Below are 19,668 nucleotides of genomic sequence, written 5' to 3' on the forward strand. Positions count from 1 at the left end.
CATATCTCCCGTTTGAGCCATACTTTGTAGAAATACTGATTTCATTCAGTTTTGGGAAGTTGATTTTTTTACTTTTTTTTGGTTAAAACCCAAATTAGAAAATTTTTAATGATTTTGTACAATCTTGTCTTGCAAGATCAATTATATTTATTTACTCTGAAGCATAAATATGTGAAAAGTTAAATAATAGTACAAGAAATATCGGGAGACAGGGGAATGTGAAGATATGTCAAGCCTAAGGAATGTGAGCTTTCTATGTTGTAGGCAATGAAAAATCCATTAAGATTTGTGAGTTGAGAAAGTTCTCTTGGTGTCCAAGAGGTGTTTTAGAAAGACTAATGTGAGAGAGTAGTAAATTGGAAGGGGGGAGAGCCTAGGTTCTACTAGGAGATCTTTTAGCTGAGTTTTGTAAGTGATCCATGTTTAATAGGATGTGTTTTAATAGAGCAACGTATCATAAAATGGTTGTGGGGAGAATGAAAAAGGAAAGGATAGAGATTTGGAGCAAACATTGCAAAACTGGTTTGGGGAGTGTGGGGTTAGGGAAGAGGCTCCAGGCTTTAAGTTTGTAGCAAGATATCCAAGTGGAAATGTGTCCCATACAAAAGGATAGGGGTGGAGTGTTATTATGGGGCTTGTAGAGAAAAGTCAAATTTGGAGATGGACATTTGGCAAATATTGGTAAAGGTAAATTAAAACTTAAAGGAAAAAGTAGATGAGGTTTATAAGAAGGAAAAAAGTATTCAAAGAGTTGAAGGCTGTGAACCTTTTGAGTTATTTCCCTTTAGAGAATCAAAACTAGCCAGAGTGTTTTAGGAAGTTCACTTCTCATTAAAATGAAATTTTAATTGGGAGAAAGGGGTGAGAACAGAACAGTATTAAAAAATACGTGGGTAATGGTGGAAGGGAATGAAAATCATGAAAAAGGTCATTGATAATTCATTTTCATTACAATGGGGATAGGGAGAGGTAAAATCCATATTGAGGAAATTAAATAGAAATAATAAGGAAGAAGTAGAAACATGAATTATAATTATCTGTGTCTATGTACAAGCATACATACATACATACATCAATTTGTTTAGCCCTCTCTCCTGAGTAGCTGTATTCTATTCTTCATTATTTTTATTTTCTTTTCCTTAAGTTTTGAACTTTAAACTTATCAGTATTAAGTTTCCTTTTTCTTGATTCACACCATCATTCTAGCTTATATTAATTCTTCTAAATAAGCCATCTTGCTACTCAAGAAAATATTCACATATTAAGCAGTTTATTCTTTAAGAATAGTTTATCTACTGTAGGAGATATATGTATATATATCATGTTATTTATATTATATATAACATAACATGTAATCTATTCATTTTATATGTATACACACACACACTATTTGATGCTATTTACAGTTCTCTAATTTTGTCAGTCATCTCCATTCTCTTTGACCTTTTCCATAGATATTGCAAATAGCCAATATGTTAGCAATATAGAAGTATTTTGAAGTGTTTTAATGTCACTATACATTACCATTATTAAAAAGTATTTGTTTTATTTGTTGATGCATAATTACAGAATTTAGAAACATTTAGTGTATAAAGATGTTATGTCTTTTGTGTCTGATTCAGAGTCCATTGTCGAAATGCTGGTCCTGTGGCAGTTGCTGAGAAGAGTGTCTCCCAGGTTGCAGAGAGATTCAAAGCAAGAGGTTATTGTCTAAATTGCAATGAACTCTTTGTGGATGAGAGCAGTACCAATAATCACAAACAGTATTCAGGACACAAAGTCCGAGTCATTGCCTCAATGGAAGAATCCATCTTGATGTACTGTCACATCAATGGAGGCAACAAACCACCCTCTGATTTGCGCCTCCTGTTAGAGCATTCAAAGTTTTCATCACTTAAAAGGACGCTATCCAGTAAAGATTCAAGGACGCAGGCATGCAGCTCTACTCCAAAGAAGAAGAAAAACTTGGAGGATCAAAATAGTGAAGGTGTAGTACCTACGAAACAAAATAAGTCGGTCTGGTTTTGTGAATGCCAACAGAAGTTCCTAAGTGAAGATGCAGCAGAAAAGCATGTGTTCTCAGCAAATACAATGTGCCATAAATGTGTAGTCTGTGGCAAGGTGTCTGAAGATGCAGGTGTTATGCGTTTGCATATGAGCCGGTTTCATGGTGGGGCACATTTAAATAACTTTCTTTTTTGGTGTCGTACATGCAAAAAGGAATTACGGAGAAAAGAGACTATTATGGCTCATGTGACTGAATATCATCGTGGACACACTTATTTTTATGAGCAAGATGCTGGAGAAGAGGAACCTTTGCCATCCTCTTCTAAGACATTGATGAGTAGCCCTGTTAACAGGAATAGCCTTTCAACTGTTATGCCCACTCTTCAGTCCCCTCCAAAAAGTCCTCCAAAAAGCCCTCCACGAGGGAAATGGCAGTGCCGAATTTGTGAAGATATGTTTGACTCCCAGGAAAGTGTTAAACATCACTGTATGTGCTTAACAAGTCATCAGTTTCATAGGTACAGCTGTGACCATTGCAAAAAGTCCTTTCACAAGATAGAGACGTTATACCGACACTGCCAAGATCAGCATGACAATGACATAAAAATTAAATATTTCTGTGGGCTATGTGATCTAACTTTTGATGTGGAGGAAGCATTTTTGAGTCACTATAAGGATGTCCACAGTGTAGACTATGTGTTTGTATCAGAAAAGCCTGAAACTTCAATTAAAAATGAGGATGATTTCCCAGTATTGGAGAAAAGCAACTTGTTAACATGTGGCTGCCGAGAGAGTTACATCTGCAAAACTAACAGGAAGGAAGATCACAGTAGATGTCTACAGATCTTGCTTGACAAAGGTAATCTGTGGTTTCGTTGCTGTTGGTGTTCAGCAACAGCACAGAATGTAGCAGACATGAATGCCCATGTTCTTAAACGACACAAGGGAGAGAGAGATCATAAAGAAGAGCAGTACTTTGTGAGATGTGCCGTCTGCAGCAAAAATTTTCACGATGCTGAGAGTGCTCAGCAACATTTTCACACAAAACATTGCTTCTCACAAAAACCCAACATAGCTCACTTTGGACCAGAAAAATTAAGCCCATTCAAGTTTACTGCCAGTGGTGCACGTGTAGACAGAAAACTGAAACATCCCATAAGCTGTCCAAAAATTTCAGAATCTCCTTCAAATAAACTACTAAACATGGACTCAGAAGCTAAGAATGACATAGGCTGTCAAAAGATAGGTATGACCTTAAAATTACAATTTTATGTGTATGCAAATCTCAAACAGTTGTGTAGAAGTTTAACAGCATGACTCCAATAACACATGGCTCAGATGATGAATTACAAGGTCTGTGATATAGTTAATAATGAAAGCTAAGCCATAGCCCATCTGTTTTAAACCTGAAATGTGAGAAAAAAAATTAAAGCTTTCAGTTAATAGATCGTCCAAGTTATAATAACTGGGCTTCCTTTAATATCTCCCATTTACTTTTTCTCTTAGCCAAACTGCAGACTTAAGGGACTTAGATATTGTACATATTGGTTTTTTAAAGAAGAGTATTATATAGCATTTTCTTCTTCCCAACGTTGTCATAATTCTCATAAGGCACAGGAAATTCTTCAGGAAAGGAAGTTAGCTTGGAATTTTTGTCCATGTTGTTAGAGGGTTCAAGATTTCTTTTGCTAGATGTTAACTGCTGTCATTTTTAACAGCATTCAAGCCCCCTCAAGAATGAGCCATTTGATTTTTGAAAGGCCTTCTGGGAACTCTAATGTTTGGGTTTCAATATGCAGCTATAAAGAATGCTTTTACAGTCATTTTTAAAAATACAAGCACTCTTCATGCAATCTGATGTGTGTTTCCGTTATATTTAATGTGGAAGGAAAACTTCTGCATATTAAAAAAATAACTTGGTAATGGGATTTAAAATGATAGCAAGAAAGGAGCATAAATGTTTTGGTCCCATTGATGAAGCATCCAATGTGATATGATTTGAGTATGAAACAGAAAATTAAAATTACTGGCATGCTGCCAACTTCAATTATATATACTATTCTCCCCTCCCCCATTCTTAAGTACCTTCTTCATATTATACCGTAGATTTAAAACTGGAAGACACCTTAGAAGTCATCTCATTCAGACCCCTCATTTTACAAATAAAGCTCCAAGATCAAATAAGTGGTAATTGTTGGTAAAAATTTGAGCCCAAGTCCTTTAATCTCAAAGTGTACTATATCTCTCCATTGTACCTGCTGTTCTTTATCTTAGCTGGTTCACACGGTTGCTTTACAAAAGGCATTAACCATAAAGTCCTATGACCTCAGACAAGGGAAAGGAAGGGGGATGGGGAGGGAATGAGAATAGGGTTAAAAAAGTATTATACTGCTATAAAAAAAAAAAGTAATACATTATTGTTATAAAATCAGATTCTGACTCAGCATATTAACACATGTTGCATACCTAAAAATTGAATTGCTATTATTTTGTTGTATTGCATACAACAAATGCTGTAGCTACTTGTCTTTCAGGTAGATATGGGGAAAGTGTGTGTGTGTGTGTGTGTGTGTGTGTGTGTGTGCTATATGTATACATACACTTTTGGCGGGGGGGGTCTTAATTTGCCAAGATATCATACTGAGAAACAGTTTTAGAAAAATTCTTACTGACAGTGACCATGTCTATGTGTCTTTACCAGATGAAGGAGACGTTGAGCTACCAGATTTGGACTACTTGCGAACCATGACTCATATAGTCTTTGTGGATTTTGATAATTGGTCAAACTTTTTTGGTCATCTACCAGGATTCCTTAATCAGGGAACCTTTGTCTGGGGATTTCAAGGTAAAGTTAACAATGCAAGTTGGATATATCCCTCTTGCTTTAAATATAATGTGGCCCACCTAAATGGAACTGCTTTTGAACCCTCCTGGAATAGAACTTGGCTACACAATTGAAATATGACGCATTGTGTAATGATTATTTCTCCACATTTCACATTTGAAACCCCCCCCATTTATAGATTTATTTTTGTGTAGTGTTAAAACTCTGAGTTTATTGATTATATTGAAGTAGAGTGAAATAATAATGCTTTCCAAAGTTAAGAAGCTTCATTTAAATAATGTAAAATAGTAATTCTCTCAAAATCTTATGAACATTATTTAGAATATGTACTATGACAATGAGAACTAAATATTAGTTAGTAGTAAAGTTCTCAACATTTCTAGAGACACTTGATTTAATTGTTTGCTAATTAGAGAATCTGTCTTTAGTGTATGAATTTCTTACAGCATTTGCAATTGGTAGGAAGAACTCAAAGGCTACATAGATCAAGGATAAAACAAGGAATTAAAACACCATATGATCTGTAATATTACAGGCTGACCAGTGGATTTTCCCAGCAGGAACCTGAAAGCTCTGAGGAATTTGAGCACAAATGAGGTTCTCTAGGATCATCTTTCCTTTCCTCACTACCTTACCCCATCCATCATGGTCATCAGCCATTACTGATGCTACTACCAATAATTTGTATCATCTATTTAGCATATTAGAATTCATATTTGATATTTAATAATCTTAGCTGTATTCAGATTTGTTGATCCTAGAGTCCCATTAGAGTCTCGTTAATTTCTCTTTTGCCTTCACTGTTTGGGAATCTAGAGATCATTTGCTTGGTTTGACATAATCATTACTCAGACTTCCATTTTGTGTTTAGTACAAACACTGAAGTTTGAGTTTTGCTCCTTGGTTAGTAACCTCCCATAAAATCTCAAGGGTAGCAGGTCTCCCCTCATTCTGTTAAATACATCTCTACGTCTACTCCCCTGATGTTCAATGAGAAGTTATTTTAATGCCTGATTTCCTCTCCCAAAGAATTTTATGAAACCCATTATTTACCATTATGTGTATATCATATTGATAATATAACAAAGCTCTAAAATAGGATTTTACCAAAGTAATGACAGTTTAGTAATAAACAGATACAGTATAATTTTAGTTTTTGATATTAGATTTTTTTTTCATATATTAAAAAATTTTAAGCAAACTTTTCAATCATTTAGCCAATTGACTATCATTTTTGCATTTTTAACATTGAAATCTTAGGAGGAAATACCAACTGGAAGCCTCCAGTCAATTGCAAGATTTTTAATTACCTTAATAGGATTGGATGCTTCTTTCTTCATCCACGCTGCAGTAAGAGAAAAGATGCGGCTGACTTTGCCATCTGTATGCATGTGAGTTATAGTTGGACTAAAAAGTACATTTGGTATCTACGGCTCACTTGATTCTGTGTTGAAATATTGGTTCCATTTAAATTTAAAGGAAAGTAAGGCATTTCTCACTTTAAGTAAATTTGCATTACATAAATTCTATTTATTTAAAGAATTTTGTTTTCCAAAAAAACACCTATGTTAATTTTACAGTACAGTACTGTGCGTTGTCTCTCTGCTCCTGCAAATCTTACTTCTCAACCTGGTGCTCTGCAGCCTCCCATCACCCACCAAAAAACAAATCCTCCAAGTGAAGCAGAATGGTCTACAAAGAGATCACTCCCACTGCCACTGGAGTCCCTCCTTTCCTTCCTCATGTTCATGGGCAAATTGAAATTACATAAAAATAGTTTTATGTAGAGGCACGTAGTATGTACATCATTCTTGACAACTTAAAAGGACAAGATTTTTCTCTAATAATAAAAGGAAAATTCCCGCTTACATAATTATTTTAAGATTTTCAGAATGCTTTTTTCACTTAAACTTTTGAAGTAGGAAGTAGCATATGTTTTACAGATAGAAAATTAATGTTTTGAGAAGTTGTGACCTGCTTCTAACGTCACATAGCTAGTACCTGTCTGAAGTTTTGAGTCAATGTCAAGCCTCCTGCCTTCAAGTGGAGCAAGCCATACTATCACTAATAGCTGACATTGATAAGAATGCTTGAAAAATATGAACCTAGTGCAGCTCAGTTCTTTACAACTTACTAGAGTTCAAACAAACAAAAAGAAATATTTGAAATTGTGGATGTAGGTGAACGCAATATTGCACACATTTTTTCATTTAATTTTCTACACCAAACTGTACTGATAGCTTTCTAAGGTTAATGCTTTATTTTCATTTGGAGTGGTTAGCAATTCTTTTATTTATCTCCTTTCGGTTTCCTATCATTTTTCATAGCAGCTTTTAAAATCTTTTCAGTGTAGATCTGAGTTCTCCCTTAATTTCTCTCTCCTTTCTGTTTCTTACATTTCTCCTTGAGATATATTTATATTTTTACTTTGTTTCTCTACCACTTTTTCTTTCTAAGACTGACCTACTCCATTTTGTGCCTTTGGTCCTGTTCTTTCTTATTTTCTCTGGTATCATATCCCATCCACTCTCTTGTTATATTAAGGCACTTCCTTTACATTAACAACTTACTTGTGGCTTAGAAAATATGCTTAAATTTCTCCTAAAGCATCCTTTCTTTGACTCCACCACCACCGTCCTTTTATGTTGTCCCACGGCTGTCTTTTATCTCTGTCCATTTTTGAAAAGAATGGTCTCCTTTGGATGTTGATGTTCTCATTATCTCACTCTTCATCACTGCAGCACCCTTTACAAAATCTGGCTTTTCCCCACCTCCTGTTCTGCTAAAAACCTTTTCTTAAAAATTTCCAGTTGTCCAATCTAATCATTTCAGTATTATTTTCTGCTTTTGTGAAATTTTACATTGTTAACCATTTTTACTCTATTTCTCTATCCCCCTCAAATTACAAACTTAACAGCTGTCAACAAAACAAAGTTAATATACAAAACAAGTAGTAAAATCTTACTGTAAAACCCTTCGCTTTAAAAAAAAAATTGATCTTACTAATTAATTCATGTTATATTATCTAGATTTTCTTCTCCTGCCCCCTTACCTTTAATTTGCAAAACAAAGCAAATAAAAAACCAAAACAACACAAAATATTTTATGTTGTGTCCCCTTTTCTAAATTTTGCTCATAGTTTTACCATCTTTGGTCCTATTTTTTTCTTCTTTGTTTTAATCTAATCTAGTTATAGTCAATGTACGCAAAAATTCTAGTTTCCCTGATTTTGCACTGTATTACCTCATGTAACTCTTCTTATATGCTTCAAATTTTTATTGTTTTTAATGGCACTTTAGTATTTTTAAATCATCAGTGTGCCATAATTTATTCATCCATTCTCTTAAACATGTAAGTTCTGCAGATAAATTTCATAGGGTTGGTTGGTTTGTTATTATAAATAGAGCGTCTCTGAATATTTTTGTATAGATAAGTCCTTTTTCTGATATTTTGGGGATGGATGGAGTGGGGCCATTCCTGGGTCAATATGTGCTCTTTCACACACTCTTTCCCTCCTTCTCCCATCTTCCCTTCTTGAAACATTCACATTTATGACTGTACTATTGTAGCTTTCATTCCCCTCATAACCATTTTTTTCACCCATTCCTTCATTTGGCTTTTAACACCATGCTAGGATATAGGCATGTTGCTCTTCTCTCTATACTTTCTGTGCTCATCTATTCTCATATCTTCAATTATACCTTTATGAAGAGGTCTTCAAAATTATTTTCAGCTTCAACTTATCTTTCCAATTTTTGACCATTTCCATTTAATTAGAGACTGAAGAGATCAGTGTGTTATAGTGGAGAAAACATCTGGATTCAGGTTTTAGAGAAGGTGCCAAATCTATATTGGTAGCGTTGTCTCACAGAAATTTCCAGTTCTGTTAATGTCAAATATCTGGTACCTGATCCCTCATTCTGGTCCAGCTGATTTAGATATCCCAAACTTATTATTTTCTCTACGAGATAATCAAATTTGAACTGACTACCCTATTTCTGCTAGGTTCATCCTCCTCCAAAATTCTTGCTCAAGTTCTTAGTTTGTTATATATAGATCCTTTCTTTTTCCCCCTGTATCTCTAATAATCACCCAGCCCCAGTACTCTAGTATGTGAGTTGGATTTTCTTCCCATACTTATAGCCAAACTATTCTGTTTGAACCTCTGATTATCTTAATAAACTTTTCTCAAATGCCTTGCTACATAGTAATGTACTTGTTTGTACCATCTTGTTATTTGCATAAGTGTGCCTTATTTCCTTACCAGAAAATGTTTGCGTACAGGGACCTTGTCTTCATACTTTTCTATCCATAAGAAACTGATTGTGTTTTTGCACGTAGCTAATAAGTATTTGCTGAAGGAATGTTGTATAAATTACAGATTGTAACTCAGTATGCCTTTTATTTTTTCTGACTTTTATATTTTGTTCTACAGGCTGGCCGTCTAGATGAACAGCTACCTAAGCAAATTCCTTTCACTATTCTCTCAGGAGATCAAGGTTTTTTGGAGCTACAGAATCAATTTAAGAAGACTCAGAGACCAGCCCACATCCTAAACCCTCATCACTTAGAGGGGGATATGATGTGTGCCTTATTAAATAGTATATCTGATACAACCAAAGGTACGCAGCTGGAGATACCATACAGAATGCCAAAGAGGCGGAGACTTCATTGCTGAAAGAAACCAATAAATGGCTGTCCACAAGGAAACTGTTTCCCCAATTACTAAACCATCATAATTATATCTGATTTGCCTCTTTTTCCCCCTCTCATTGGTAAACATATGGAAGGAGAATTGATTTATTGTAATTTTCTTGAGTCTTCCATGTGGTACAATAGTCCATAGTTATTGTGTGAATGGTAGGTTGGATCCTATAAATGTAGATAGGAAACTTCAGGTGTATTTCATAGGTCCTTTTGAAAACGATATGGAGAAAAACCACAAGTACAATTTTTCCAACAGTAGATAGCAAACAGTATAGAAGAAGTGGTCTGAGTATATGAGGAATCATTCGTATAGATATGTGTCTTTAGCTCTCTGCTTTATTATAAGCTTGTTGAAGAACAGCATGATGATCTCAATACTGTATAGACAGTAAGGGAAGGGATTTGTTAATTACATCATGCTGCCCCTTCTCCACATCATGTTCAAAGGAAAAATCTAAGGCTAAAGATTATCTTATTAAAGTCACTAATTTTCTTAAAGGGGAAAAAAACATAGAAGAAAAGCGGGGAACAATATATTTGCTACTTGAATCAAGGAGTTAAATCCTAAGGAATTAAATGTGTTCACTGCTCCGCTTAATTTTTTTTAGACTAACAATGACTCTTTAAATGTGATCATTTCAAAGGTTTTATTATCCTCAATCAGAATAGTCAAACAGATTAATATTTAATTTTTATTCTTTCTAATACGTATTTCACCCCAGTTTACCTTCCCAATCTTAAATTTTTTCTTCTTTGAACTTATTTTGACTTTTATTAACTCCTTTGACATTATTTTCATCCTCGTTACTTATTCTCAACTGTTGCCTGTTTTCTGCCCTGTTAAAGTTAGAAAAGTATATGCCTTTATTTTACCTCTGCCACCTCATCCGTGCCTATCTGTCTCAGTTTTTCCTTTTTCATTACTATACTGAGCACTTTTAAGGAATGTTAATGGGATGTGGTCCCATGCATTTCAAAAATGTGTTGCCTGGATTAATTGAGTGCTGTATGGGATGCTGTAGGAAAAGCCAAGTTATGAAGATGAGGGGGGCTGTAAGGAATTAGGACCATTAATATCTCCTGGTAACTGTCCCTCATACTAGATGGCCTCTAAAATATGATTCTCTTGTTATCTGAGTGAGGGCCAATTATCTCAGCCTTCCTCTCACCCTCCCCTACTTAACGATCTCTGTAGGGATATTCATGTGCCTTTGGCACACAAAGCAGATAATTGTACTTATTTTTCTGGCCTTTGAAAGCAGTGAAGTTATCACATAATAGTTGTACACAGAGTGTATCTCAACATGTTATTAATGATACTAGCTGAAGAAACCTCACTGTGGTATATATAAAATGTATATCCTTTGATAAATTGTTTGAAAAACTCAAAACTACAGGCATACCTAAAGGTGTTAACCTTTAAGTAATGATTTCCCTGTGTTGCTCTTGAACATTTTGAATGTTGGAATCAGTATCTTTTTGGATCTCAGGTGTGGTCAAAATGTGTTGTCTTAACAGCAGTTTTAGTCAGAGTAGTCATATTTGTCACAGTTTAGATTCATTTGAAAACTACATTTACTTTCTCATTTTTAAAAAGGAATCATCCTAATTACTTGAAATCGTTAGTACCAGGTATCTAAAAGGCTCTTATTCTTCTCTATTCTCTATAACATTAATTCAAAGAGTTACAATTTTAGCTGAGGTTTTAGGTAGCTGTGATTTCTATATCCTGTATATTTCTGTATACAGGATATGTACCTTTATTCCAGAGCTATGGACAGTTTTTTTCTTTTAGCATCTTCATTTTATGTTCACTTCAGTCATATTTACAATTTCTTAGAGAGTCCAGATAACTACTTGAACTGAGATCTCTATCATTGCTGTTGTTTTTAAGTTTTGTGTGATAAACGAGGTAGGGTAGGGAAGAGAGTGAAATTTAGAGAGATTCACTGATTCGGACATTTGTCATTCTTTGTTGTGTAACTTCTTTTTCATCCTTTACTTCCATGTAGCTTAAAATTACATTGTAGCTTTTATTTTTCTTCTAGACAGCTCAAATACTTAGTATTATTGGGGAGATAGAATCTTTCTAGGTTTCTTCCTGGATAAATTGAAAGAAATCTTCAGTAACATTGTACATTGATCAATAGGGAATTCATTCTGTGCCAACTTTCAAAGAAGCAGCAAAGTTAAATCTGTTGTTTCAGAATGCGCTTACCTCAGTGCAGATAATTAGAAGAAGCATGGGGATCTGTCAAATTTGTGGCTTGACACCTACAATACTGACGACCTGAAATTTCAGGGGCTCTTTGGGCATAGTTTTGTGAGATGGAGGATGATATAAAAATGTTCATAGTTCTGCCATTATTTTGGCCCTTGACTTTGAGTTAGTTGTTTAATGTTTTCTGCTTCCCTTATTTGTAAAGCAATGGGTTTGTAATTTAAGGTATACTTAAAGTTGTTCCTCAGTCTATATTGACATTGAAGATTCTTCCAGAAACTAAAATATCCTCCTATCCCATCTAATCCTTGGAGCTGGGCAGTTTCTCAAAACAGTCAAGCAGAATCATTTAATCATGTGATTATGACTAATAGTGCATACTAATTTATACTTTTTAACTCTTTAACAGTTGTTAACAGAAAGGATGTATATTTTAACTTTTTTCTGCTTTTATTTTGACTTTGCTTTCTTTGCTCTCCACATTATACACATCATTCTACACTTATATGTTCCATTATAATCATATGCCAGAATTTTTTTAGCCATCCCCAAATATTTGGTGCATGATTTTTGTTTTTGTTTATTGGAGGGGGGAAGGCAAAGCATTTGAGGTTAAGTGACTTGCCCAAGGTCACACAGCCAAGCCAGGAAGTGTAAGTGTCTGAGGCCACATTTGAACTCAGGTCCTTCTGATTCCAGCCATGGTGCTCTATTTACTGCACCACTTAGCTGCCTCTACATGATTTTTTTTTTATATCACAACTGTTGCTACTATGGATTAATTACTTGTCTATGTGTGTTACAAATGGGTATTTTCTTACTCTCAATAAAGCTTTTTAGAGGATATGATGACTACAGAAGTAGGGTAGATTTGATTCTTTATTATCACGAATTCTATAGTGGTAGCATAGAGTTGCTTAAAAATAAAAAGTTAATTATGAAAAAAATTTAAATCATCAAGATTAGACCACCAGTGTTCAGCTTAACCAGAGACTACAGGTGAATTATTTTTCAGAATCTATTCTGCACTTGTACTTATTTATGCATAGCCTTATCAGAACTATCCTTAGACTTCATGTCCCCTGTTGCTTCTGTTTTCTGTGCTATTCCTCTTTTCTGCCCATTTTGATGTTAACAAAGTAGAGTAAACCCCTCTAGCAATACTCAAACAATGCAGTACAAAAAGACTTTTGCCTTCCTGGGCCCTTTCTGTTTGCTTCACAAATGTGGCCATATGGATACACTCCCACTTATTCTAACCTTAAGTTTGTATCACCTTTACTCTCAATCATCTTATGCAGCTTTCTCAAAATATAATATTTTTTAAACTCCCAAAGCTAATTTTTTCATTTGTTGCTATACCTACTTCCCTTTGTATAACTATCTATAGCTACCACTGATTATTGGTCCTTTTACCCATTTTGGGAGGAAGAAGTAGTCAGGATGATATGTGAAAAATATTTAACTGCAGAGATTACATGTGTGGACCAAAAGTGGATACTTACCTAAGACCTAGAGAAGTGCATAAATTTCCATAAATTTTCCAAGAAAAATGGAATAGATATAATCACAAGATAGTAATCTGGCTGAAGAACTATAGATTTTATGGATTTCCCTGTCATTGTTTATGTAGATGTTAGATGGCCAATGGAAAACAAAATAGTATTTCAACTTTTAAAAAAATTTGTCTTTTTATTTACAGCTGTTAATGTCACATCTGAAAAACTGCATCACAAGTTAGAATATGGAATAATAAGTCCATAACTCTGGAAAGCACTTTTTGCAACAATAATTTCTACTTCACTACTTATTTTAGAAAGATCCACCTTTCACAAAGACTCTTGAGAACAATTTTAAGCCTACTTCATTATAATTGGAAGTTAATACCTTTAGAATTTTCTTCATTTTGTTTCAGCATCTGCTTTTTGTAGACTTTGGTATTTGATTGCCATTTCTATCTTTAGGAGAGTTATGATATTGAATGTAGATGATGACATGATAAACTTCTAGAAGGGAAAAGGCATTTATTATTTACTGATCTTGATTACGTGGATATAATCAGATAATTCCATTTTCATCATTTAAACTTTTCAGTGACTTTTTTGAATCCTAGAACTGGAGAGCCAGGAAAAAGACCTTAACAAATCCAGAACCCCTTAAATGATGGGACTTGTCCTAAACTCGATTTTGGCACACCCTGATTCCTATGTCAGGTAGCCTTAGTTGTGCATTTTCACTCATTAAAATCTCTCAATATTTTCCCTATATTTAAGTAGTTTCCCCTATTGAAGAGTACAGGAAAAATTGGCATAGGAACAGATCTAGGTTATATTTATAAAGTACAACCACATCACCTTATTTATTTATTTATTTATCCATTCAAAAACTTGTTTATGTATTTTAAGTTTTCAGCATTCACTTCCACAAAATCCTGAGTTCCAGATTTTCTCCCCATGTCTCCCCTCCCCCAATCCCAAAAAATGCCTTGCATTCTGATTACCCCTTCCACCAATGTGCTCTCCCTTATCCCCATCTTCTCTCTTGTCCTGTAGGGCAAGATAAATTTCTAACCTCATTATTTTAGACTAAGTTGGGGGGCAAGGTTTTTTTTGTTATTTTAAGCCTCAATTATGCACTTTATAAGAAGACAAGTTTACCTTTCAGTTGTAAAGGATTTACCTTCTAGTCTTTTTATACTATTAATTTTACTCATCTTTCATTCCCAGCTAACCAAACATCAGCTTCTATATAAGTTAACAGAAATACTGCCCATATCTGAATTAACACTTGTTCAGAATTAAGGATGCTGAATTTAAAAGGGTTTACTGTAATTTAAAATTCTTTTTCAGGAACTGGTAACTTCAAAATCTCTTGAACTTTGTGGTATTTGTGTGACTGTGGCTTGTGTTTCTGTTTTCTACTCTGATGCTTAATATATTTATGTACATATATATATATATATATATATATATATATATATATATATATATATATATATATAAATACATATATATGTAACATGTAGGTGACCTGGGATTCTGAAAGGCTAGGCCAACCAAAATGCACAACCTCTGTAAGAAGTTCTTTCAAATTGGAAAGGTTCTGCTTCTGAACAACAAGACTGCCATCTAAGGACCACACTAGCAAGGCCCATCATGTGATACATATTTTTTATGTCCAGTACAAGTATGTAAGGCTTGTGATTTCTTTGGAGGAAGAAGAATAAGCCATAGGGATACAATCACAGATCTCAAGTCTTTAAGTTACATTCAGCCAGTATCTAACGGTAGATACCAAAGATTTTCACATTGAGTTGTCTTAGTAACTCATAGCAGTGAAGGGACGTTTATGCGATAGAAATTGTGTAACACAGCATTTCTAGTATAGATGTTTCTTCATTGCTGTGGGTTACTATTTCCAAGTAATAATATCACAATACTTCTATTAAGGATTTCATACACTTAATAACTGCATTAGTTTATGAAAGTCAGCCTGATAGTTTATTAATGATATTTTAGTACTGATGTACTTCACAAAAGTAGTGAAAATATGGTAACATAATACTAATTTAATTCAGCCACGAGCTTTGCGTTGTTTGTGGAGCAAGGAACCTTTCAAAGTCGTCACAACTTGGTGTTTTTGCACAGCTCTTTAATTCCATTATAATCTCAACTTGCATGTTTTGTTTTGTTTTGTTTTTTTTCTGGTCCCTATGACAGTGGAGCTTATTTAAGGTGTTTTTCCTGACAGATGGAGGTTTTAAATTCCATTATGTTTTCAGAAGACCTCATTTTGGTTTTTTTAGGCTATATATAGTAATTATTTCCATAAACTTTTGATTTTGCTTGTTTATTTTGAAGTAGATATAGATTGAATATTTTCTACAATAAGTTTTTACAACTTTTTAAAAAAGTAAAAGTAAGCTATAATATCAGATATATTAGCTTGATTTCTTTAGCTGTCATTTATCTATTTGAATATTTCAGCAAATATTGACATGTTTGCATGTAAGGAGGCATGTTAAAAACTATACCTTAAATTTGGCCATTTGAGAAGACTTTCATGGGAGAACCATTCTGTTCTCAAATTTGAAAAATTAAATCTTATCTGGACAAGAACTAAAAGATTTAAATAAATTTGTTTTTAATAAAGTAATTACAGTACATTCTAATAAACTTTGCAACATTCAGTTCTGAGTTCTGTAATAAGATAAAAGTTCTCAGAATTTTTCTATTTTAAATACTTTTCTGGGGGAATCCTTTAGAAATGGATCTGCATATTAATTAAGACAGGAAAAATGGGTGTCTATTTTTGTTAATTAATGAAATCCTCAGATTTTATTGCCTGTGATCAAATATATGTAACTTGTGTTTCTAGCTTTTTCTAAAAGCTATAATTCTCTGTTCTTATTTAGTGCTTACAGTTAACTGTGTCCAATTATATGTTTGTTACCACTTATTTCAATACAAGATTTCATGAATGCATCAAGGTAAATCTGCGTTGACACAAAATCACAGCCACTTGCCACTAGTAAATAGTCTTTGTGAGTTGTAACCAAATATCTTAATCACTTAACATTCAGATTTTCTGATAATGAGCCTTTTCAAACTTAGACAATGTGAACCTTGGTAAATAGGGTTAATTCCATCACTAGGCTTCTGTTCAAAACCTTTCTAGCTTGGCAAGACCTGCCAGAACTTGTTGCTTAGTTAGTATAAATTTTTGGAAACAAGAGGCAACCCCCAAATCATGATAGGAATTAGAAAAGGCCTTTAAGTAAAAGAACTTGTTTTAAGTATAGGATATATATCTTAAAGGAAGTGTGTAAAATTGAATTAATGATTTGGGTAGTATTACTCTGAAGAATCTAAGATTTAGTAGAGTTAATCTGACATTTCTTAGTGAAAATGGGATTACTTTCATATTAGTTTTGAAATCTTTGTGTGGGTAGGGCGATGGAGAGGAAAATTACTGATACTAGCAAAATTAGATATCAAGACCATTGAAAACAACAATGAAATGGAATAATTAATAAGTTGACTTACATTTATTGACATTGCTGCTTTACAGACAGTGACAGTAGTGAAAATGATCGAACGAGAACAAGCAAAAATACTATACAAGAAGAGGAAATCAAGTCCAGAGAAGGTAAAATCGTTCAGTTTTCCCTTTTTAAAATTCCAGTGAAATGAAGAAACAGCTCTATGGAGCATGTAGTTAATTTAGGTAGACTTCCAGAATATTAGCAAATATTTTTAAGGAAAATAAAAGACATGATAAAAGCCACTTTGTATCACAGACTTAGTCTGAAAACTTCAAAGTCCTCTTGATTGTAATTATTTGTATAACTGATTTGTGATGGTTTACAAATATTATTTTGCTCAAAAAGTTGTCTTCCATTTAAAAATACAGGTACTCTAGCAGAAATATGTAGATTGGGATTTTGACAAAAAATTTTATAATAGATATCAAATTCTTAGATCATTTGTGTTTGCACTTACATATAGCTTTATTGTTTATAAAAGTTTCACAGAGATGTTATCTGTTTTTTGGTTGTGGGGTTTGTTTGGTTTTGGTCACAAAGTATTGTGAAGTATAGCCAAGGCACTTGTATTATTCCTGTTTTTATAGATAAGAAAACAGATATAGAGAGAAAAACTGACTTATCCAGAATCCCACAGCAAACTTGGTGACAAATCTAAGACTAACCTAAGTTTTTTGGTTCTTTGTTTTTGTAATCAAGATCCTAGATCCCTAAAATACCATTTCCTTTTCTACTTAATGTTAAAGTAGAAACTTTTACTTATTCAGATTTTCATCTGAAAAATTCAAAGTAATTGAGTCAACTCTTATCCATGGAAGCTTTGTACTACAATTAGACAATTATGTACTTTTACATGGGTAGTTAATAGACCAATTCTACCAAATAAACTTTGATCTCCTAGAGGTGTCTTTTATTTTACCAAATTCCTCATCGTGGTGTGGAAAGGACACCCTGGATTCTCACAGAATATGCCAGCAATATCCCAAACTCTGGCAGTCCTATCAAGCTGGAGAAGCTCTGAGTTAAAGTTTGATGACAGATTGTCATCCAGCTATGAACTTAGCTAATTTTTGAGAAGTGAGAATCACTAGAAGATTGGCACCAAGTGATTGATTTATTTTGGCCACAACAACTACTTTGAACTTCCTACAAATGTGTGGCGTGGTTGCAGTTGGCATTGGTGGAGGAATCACTCATGAAAATGAAGTCATGGATCCTTGAAGTATAGTTAATATTATAATTAATTGTAAAGAACAGTAACATAACCCATATTTAGATAAAGCCCTTTAATATTTTCAAAGTGCTTTCCTCACAGTAACACCACTACGTAGGTAGTACAAAGTATTATCTTTCTCATTATATTAACATTAAATGTCTTTAGAGAGGTAACACTCCAGTTGGGAAGACTCTTTGTTTTTGACTGATTCTGTCTGTTTGACCTGTAGCAAATCACTCCAACTCTCAATGGCCCGCTGTAGCTTTCTAACATTATAAATTGTAGAATAATTGGGATTAGGCATTCATAGAGGTGTTTTCCCCATTAGGAGTTCCCTATACCATGGAAACCTCAGGTCCAAGTCTCTTCTTCCTGCCCTTTCTCTTACCCTCCCCCTTAACTGTGGTTAGTTGGTTAATTTTGCTTATGCCTCATTTTCTATCATCCACATCTATATCTTATTTATGCATAGTTTTTAAAGAACATATATTTTAATTTTCATATGTCAAAGTGCTTTGAACTTTCCAGAAGGAAGAACTTGCCATAGTCTGTTATGTCCAGGCAGTTATGTGGGTCCAAAAGTACAGTTGACACTGACGATACTTGCTTTTGGAGTGAAGAGCTAAGTAAAGTAAGTGAAGAGCCCCGAACCTAAACACACAAGAGAAAGACAACTGTTAGAACTTAGGTAATCTTGTTCTCACGTGTATTACAATTGATGGAGATATACTAAGACTTTGTGCTATGAGAAGGTTGATTATAGCAGTAGAATGCATTTAATGAAGGTAGAAAACTTGAACTCATCCTTTATTATTGATGTCTACTGTGGGTGGCTAAATTGGCCAGATAATTTACTACTTAGAGACAGCTTTTTGTTCTGTGTTTTTTAAGACTATTCTCTGTTCCAGCATGATCAGATAACATCCAGTTCAGTGCCTAGCAACCACATAATAACCAAATAAATAAATGATTAAAACAATGGAGACAAATTTTGAATTTAAACAAAAGTAGCAGACAGAAGTGTTGCTCGTTAAAGAAACTAATAAACAATCAAGATGATTAAATACTCAAGAAATTCAGACTTAGCAAGTTTTCATTACACCAGTTGGTAACTTACCTTATTGAGAAATATCTGGGCAACTACCCTACTACTCTGTTTTATAGAGTTTGAGCTCAGGAGGGAACTCAAGGAAATCATTTTCTATATAATACTTAGTATTTCCACATCCACATTAGGGTTATAGTTTGAGAATTTAAAATTTTCTTAGCTTAAAAGTTTTCGCTTTTTTATTACATATTTTGTAGCATTTCTAGATTTTTTGCTTTTGAAAGTGAGAACATTTATTTTATTGAATTACTTATCAAGACAGGGAAACCAAAAAAGACAAAGATGTTTCTGTACTGTCTTATTTTTTAAAAAATAGGAAAAATGCTTGTAATATATAATTTTTTGGAAAAAAATAACTTTAAGCTTAAAGAAATGAACCTCTTTTTATGTGTGTACAGAATAACCATTCTGTTGTATAAAAAAGTGGCCATCTACTCCTCCCCTAAAACTCTAGAAGTAACATGATATAGTATTTAGAGTGTTAGACTTGGAGTCAGGAAACCTTCGGTTCAGATCCTAC

At 33.9% G+C, this 19,668-nt stretch overlaps 1 protein-coding gene across 1 annotated transcript in view; it reads left to right on the top strand.

Moving 5' to 3' along the window:
* The window catches only part of ZNF451 (zinc finger protein 451), a 105,126-nt gene that overhangs the window by 79,394 nt on the left and 6,064 nt on the right, over positions 1 to 19,668 (top strand). The window contains 5 exon segments of the mRNA XM_072642536.1: positions 1,623 to 3,253; positions 4,709 to 4,852; positions 6,113 to 6,243; positions 9,288 to 9,474; positions 16,851 to 16,928. Coding sequence (XP_072498637.1) covers positions 1,623 to 3,253; positions 4,709 to 4,852; positions 6,113 to 6,243; positions 9,288 to 9,474; positions 16,851 to 16,928 — 2,171 coding nt within the window.

This window comes from Notamacropus eugenii, chromosome 2 (assembly GCF_028372415.1).
Source record: "Notamacropus eugenii isolate mMacEug1 chromosome 2, mMacEug1.pri_v2, whole genome shotgun sequence".
Classification (NCBI taxonomy): Eukaryota; Metazoa; Chordata; class Mammalia; order Diprotodontia; family Macropodidae; genus Notamacropus; species Notamacropus eugenii.